This window comes from Armigeres subalbatus, chromosome 1 (genome assembly GCF_024139115.2).
Source record: "Armigeres subalbatus isolate Guangzhou_Male chromosome 1, GZ_Asu_2, whole genome shotgun sequence".
NCBI lineage: Eukaryota > Metazoa > Arthropoda > Insecta > Diptera > Culicidae > Armigeres > Armigeres subalbatus.
This window is the reverse complement of record NC_085139.1, coordinates 42,043,253-42,049,252: the sequence shown is the minus strand read 5'-3', so window position 1 is coordinate 42,049,252 and position 6,000 is coordinate 42,043,253. Positions and strand designations below refer to the sequence as shown.

Here is a 6,000-nt window from a genome sequence, read left to right as displayed (position 1 = left end):
AAGCAGCAACCCATTTTGATTGACACACAGTTCGTGGAGACCCCACTGGTGCATACGACGACCACTCGCCGACCGTACGTGGCACCGACGCTCACTCCTCCACCACCACCACAATACTTTCAGCAACGGCCAACGACCAAGGCACCGCTTCAACGACGGCCCTACATTGCCCCCTCTCTGACGACGACAAAACGACCCTACGTTGCTCCGTCCGTGTTGAGATCCACGACCAAGACAACCGATGCCAGCTTACTAGCGTTTGCCCAAAACCCCATTGCCGTGAACGGCGCAAGCCGCTTCCGGTACACGAATAACAAGGCAACGACGACGAAAGCAACCGCCAGCAGCAGTGCCAAGAAGTCCGAAAAGCACAGCGAACTGTACGAACCGGAGTTTGACATCGACATCCGAATCGACCTGTCCAGTGATTCCGGTCACTGAGTAGCATTAGGACAAAAGTGTAAAGTTCCCTGCTTAAAGCGAAAATACCCTTTCTTCTTCTTTCTTCCTTCTAGCTAATAGAGAGAGTAATAAATTTTAATTTAAATAAAATTGTCGCGAAAAATAATGTGAAAACTATAGAAATGCATTTGTTTTTTTTTCTGTGAGTGAACGTCCGACTACAATGAACACAAGGTGGTTAAATGAATCTCGCTAGTTTCAAACTCAAACTTGTCCTAATAAATATTTAGATAATACGTTTTGCATAGTAGACACTTGACACACACACGTCGTTAATCCCTTCCGAAGTTTAAAAAAACATCCATTCTGAGCAAAACTTCAATTTCTGCTACCTTTGGTAACAATCATTGATCAATTTCAGCATCATTCGTCATTTTTTAAAGCGTGAAATGTGAAATGCTTTCGCGTGGTAGGATTTCAAGGCAGCTCGGAATAAAACAATGGGATCATCGGATAAGATTTTCAGGTAAGATTGCTTTCTTGTGAAGTCGTATTTAGATTTATTCGCGTAATTGTTTCCAGCAGAGGTTTGAGAGGAAATGATAGCTCTGGTAAGTGTGTGTTTTTTTCATTGGCTATCTGTTGCAGAGATTTCGAAATCGTCCAATGCTTCTCAGTCGCTGTCGATTCTATGACTTATTTAGGACCAATTTACACAAAGATCCCTAACTTTTGGAGCCCCTAACAATTTCAAAAACCTAAATCAAATGTAGAACGTGCTGCAGTGGGAATCGGTAAGAAGAATTGTCTTGATATTGGCCCAATATAGGGCGAATAATAGATCAAAAAATGTAGCACTTTTCCGATTTTTTTTGTTGACAACTTAATTATTTGAAGTATTTTATAAATGGAAATCGAAAGTTAAGCTTAAATAAGTGATAGAAGCGATTATGTGAATAATTTTTATTATTTTTGATAAAGGTCAGTGGTACCACGTTATTTTGTAAGTACTAAGTACATCATGGACTCTTTTGGTTTTAAAAAACTTCGCATTTACTTTTAAACTTGTGAGAAACTGAAATAAGCCGGAAAGGAACCACATTGGCAGATGCCAATACACGTGTCCGCTGGTTTGCAGTCGAAAGTGGCAGATAGACTTGCTGCCTGGGCGAGCCTACTGTGATGGCACTCAAGCTAAGTGCCGAACACGCAGTAGTGAGTAGCATGTAGCTATCGTAGCTATAAATGACCTTAATTGACGAAAAGCGAAACCGTCCTAAATCGTTTTTGTATTTTGTACTTCGAATAAATCAATAACTTCCAGGAATGGCCAGTGAGATCTGGACTTGCGGTGAGAAATGGTATTAGGTCTAGTAGGTATTCAAATCAGTTGAAAAGTTTGCATCTCGAGTCTGTAGAAACGAGAATGCGTTCTGGAGCATTTACTTTATTGCAAGTGCGATTTATGAACCATGAACCAAACCACAAACAGAGTATTTACTTCAAATCCCTTTCATAATTCTTCCATAAAATATGCTCACTTTTATAGGGAATACAATAAAAGCCAAACTCACTACGCCGCACATAAAATGTAGATTTAACTTCTGATTTATGGCTCCCTCCGGAGTCCACTAACTAGAGCGAAAAAAAAAATGAACAAGCCACACCAATGATAGCTGCATAACCTATTTTAACAGGGGAAATGGGTGCCCATTGGATTGCATAAGGATGAAGCAGAACCGGATAAGCTGACAACTAGTAAGAGTGGAAAGCTTGAAACATAATACCAGCGTGGGAGTTAAACCAGTTACGCGATCGTTGTGGTGGCTAGCCGTCGTTCTCGTGTGTCGTCCTTTGTGGGGATAACTGGTCGGAGCCACATTTTAAACTTCAAAGTGCTCTATTAGAGCGGCACAGTAGTGCATTATGGTGGTCGCAGTGCCACAGTATACCAATAGGGAGAGAGGTTTGGTTGTGGGCATCCTTTTGTATTTTGTCTACAACTTTGGACCTATAGTTAGTACAGTCAAACCTCCATGAGTCGATGTTCTAGGACTCGATATCGACTGATGGAAGCAAATTATGCCATATTAAACATATTTTCTGGGTTACTATGATGGTCCTTTCAAACGACGATATTTCCATGAGTCGATGGTCCCTTCAATATCGACTCATGGAGGTTTGACTGTATTATGCAGACATTTGTATACCGATGGAAAGTTAAACAAAGCACCTTACTATTACCGAAAAAATAAGGTTGATTTCGTCGATTTGAAAAATTTAGTTGACAGTTTTGCAAATTTGACTTTTTTGGTCATTTGAATTTTGTGGTTCGGTGGTGGGCACCCTTAACCTTCCGGGACTCGCACCATTGTAAAAATCACAGCACCTTCGAAAAAAGTACGCTTATCGTTCTCAAGAGCGATGGGGCTGCGTGAGTGATCCAGGACTATGTGATTCCCGGAAGGTGCAAAACACAGTTAAAAATAAAGAAAAACCGCCCAAATTTGAAGAAAAAGGATTAATTTATTATTTTAATTGCCTGATAGACTCAGATAAACTCACCTAGCAGCGATTACGCCTTTATCGTGCATTAAGGAAGATAATCAAAACAAACACTTAAGAAAGGTCCAAAATAGCACTTTAAGTAGACGGGTTTCAAATTTTTCTTTGATTTACATTAATTGCATCATTGATATAGACATCAAAGCAATTCTTTTTAATTCCGTTTTTAAGAGTTTATTATAGAGGAAGAAACGATTATATTTCAATAACTTCAGAGGGCAACATCTGAGTATTTTTTTTTTCAAAATCCTGTTTTTTTTTCGAGAGGTCCCTAATCTAATTTAATCTACTCGAACACAAACACAACCAGTAGGGGAGAATAGTCCAAAATGCACACCTTAAGCTTTTCCGATGTTTTCACCAATATAAACGAGAATTACGAACCATTTTAACGTTTAGATAAAATATTTACAAAACAAGCTACATTTCAAAATGACCTTTTCTTCAAAACAACAAGGTTTTTGTGACTTTATATATTTTAGAAAATGGACCTGGGGCAAAACGCCCGAATGGTTGTGTAAGATGATTCAATTGCATGTGAAATAATGGTGAACGCATGGTTGTTTTTTTGTTTTAAAGGATCAAGCGACAATCTTACAGTTGAGGTGAAAGAATCGCAAATCGTTAAATATAAAATCAAAATGAAGGGATTTTGCTATTTTTTCCATTGCAGCTCAATAATGACTGAATAACTAATATTGAATTGTAATGGTAATATTCGTTCGGGGAAGGGTCGTTTGGCCGAAACCCATCTGGCCGAAAGTCATTTGGCCGAATAAGTCATTTGATCTAATGAGACATTTGGCCGGATAGGTCATTTGGCCGAATAAGTCATTTGATCTCATGAGATATTTGGCCGAATAGAACATTTAGCCAAGTAGGACATTTGGCCGAAAAAGTTATTTGTTCGAATAGGTCATTTGACCGAATGACCGAGTAGGTATTTTGGCCAAAAGGGTTATTTGGCCGAAACGGACATTCGGCCGAGAGAGACATTTGGCTGAAAAAGTTATTTGGCCGAATAGGTAATTTTATTAAAAAGGCCATTTGGCCGAATAGGACATTTGGCCGAGCAGGACTTTTGGCCGTATATGACATTTGGACAGACGTCTAACTACTCCCTTCTCACTACTCATTTTTCACAATAAGAAGTGAAAAATTATGAGTATGAAATGCAATTTCACAATGAGAAGTAAGAAAAGAGGAGTGAGAAGTGAGAATTGAGACGTTTCACTTCATACTCTTCATTTCTCACTTCTCATTGTGAAAAATGAGAAGTGAGAAGTGAGTAGTGAGACGTCTTACTTCTCACTTCGTACTACTTTCTTGTCACAGTGAGAAGTGGGAAATATGGAGTGAGAAGTGAGACGTCTCACTACTCACTTTTCATTTCTCATTGCTTACTGTGAGACGTCTCATTTCTCACTCCATATTGCTCACTTCTCAATTTTTACAGTGAGCAGTGAGAAATGAGAAGTGAGCAGTGCGACGTCTCACTTCCCACTTTCCACTCCTCATTTCCCACTTCTCACTGTGAAAAGAAAGTAGTATGAAGTGAGTAGTGAGACGTCTCACTACTCACTTTTAATATTTTGCAATGACAAGTGAGAAATGAGAAGTGAGAAGTGAAACGTCTCACTGGCAATCCTAAGCCTTCGCTCGCAAAGCTAACTGGACTTAATAGTGTAATGTGAAATTTAAAGAACTATGAAAATATGATAATAAAAAATATAAAAATACGAAAATATAGAAACATAATACATAATATAAGAATTTGAAGATAGAAAAATAATAAAACAAGAAAGTATAAAAGACCTAATAAATAAAAGACCAAAATATGAAAATTGGATATAATGAAATATGAACAAATATATGAATATATGAAAACACGAGAGCATGGCATTGCTGCATAATACTTCGCGGACTGGAATCTAGTGATACTCATGTTTCTTTTGAAATCCCTGCCCAGATTGCTATCACAAATCATCGTAGGCGTGCGATGCGTCTGACGCACCAAGACCGATGAAATGATCTTTTTTTTTTTAAACGCGGGCCACAAGCTAGCGTGACGGACTATAGGAAGCTAGCCCAAGAGGTCTTAGGTGACGGCGTCGAGTAAGGTCGTTGGGGGCGGAAGTGATTCTCCAGTGCAAGTAATTAGACGAGGTCACGAACGCGGACGACGTCATCTCTCCCGTCAGAGAGCAGTGCGGTACAGAGATCGAGAAGATTTCTCTTACAAATCTCGCTTAACTTTTCAAAAGGACCTAAGTAACATTTCTTTCATGAATTAATTTGATTACTGCAATCAAAAGCTTTTATGTTTTTCTGTTGATTGCGCTATTCAAATTAATTCATGGAAAAAATGTTACTTAGGTCCTTTTGAAAAATTAAGCGAGAAATGTTAGTCCTATGTATGAGGTTTATTCAGCAAAGATGTTCAAAATGACAAACTGTACAACTTTGCTGAAGATATCAAACCTCTAAAAAAAATTACTCGAAAAAATTTGTCTTGATCGGGTATTCATGTAAATTGACCCTTGAAATTTATATTCCTGCTGATGCAGAGAAAAAATATGACACTACCCTAGGAAGACACCGTGGTGAAAATATGCCTTTCAGGGGGTCAAAACATTTTCGATCGTCTATTTTGAGGATGATCCCATTGTGCGCAGTACGCCTAAGAGTCGGTCCCTTTGGCACGCAGATAGCCTACCTTAGGATACACCGGTCCCAGAAGCCAGAAAGGTAATGAAGCGATGGAAGTTGAAGATCGGCAGGTCAGTATGCCTGGTAAGCAAACTCTAGCCGCCTTCAGTGGACAAGTGCTATCGTGCTATGCTTAGAGTCGGGGAACAAGTCCTACGACTGTAAGAGCCCAGATCGTAGCAACCTGTGTCGTCGTTATGGTGAGCAAGGGCACAAGGCGCAGGAATGTGATAAGGCACCAATGTGCCTCATCTGCGCCAGCAAATAGCAAGCCTTATAACCACGTTATGGGTGGGCCTTCGAATCCCATCGGAGAGACAAACA

The 6,000-nt window shown here is 39.5% G+C and overlaps 2 protein-coding genes across 21 annotated transcripts in view; one reads left to right on the top strand and one right to left on the bottom strand.

Annotated features, from left to right (window-relative positions):
• The window catches only part of LOC134224836 (uncharacterized), a 115,302-nt gene extending 114,717 nt beyond the window's left edge, over positions 1 to 585 (top strand). The window contains exon 3 of the mRNA XM_062704442.1: positions 1 to 585. This exon is cut by the window's left edge and continues 697 nt beyond it. Coding sequence (XP_062560426.1) covers positions 1 to 441 — 441 coding nt within the window. The 3' untranslated portion in view covers positions 442 to 585.
• LOC134224744 (solute carrier family 35 member F3) overlaps positions 1 to 6,000 on the bottom strand; it is a 266,961-nt gene that overhangs the window by 214,160 nt on the left and 46,801 nt on the right. The gene's annotated exons all lie outside the window — the stretch shown is intronic.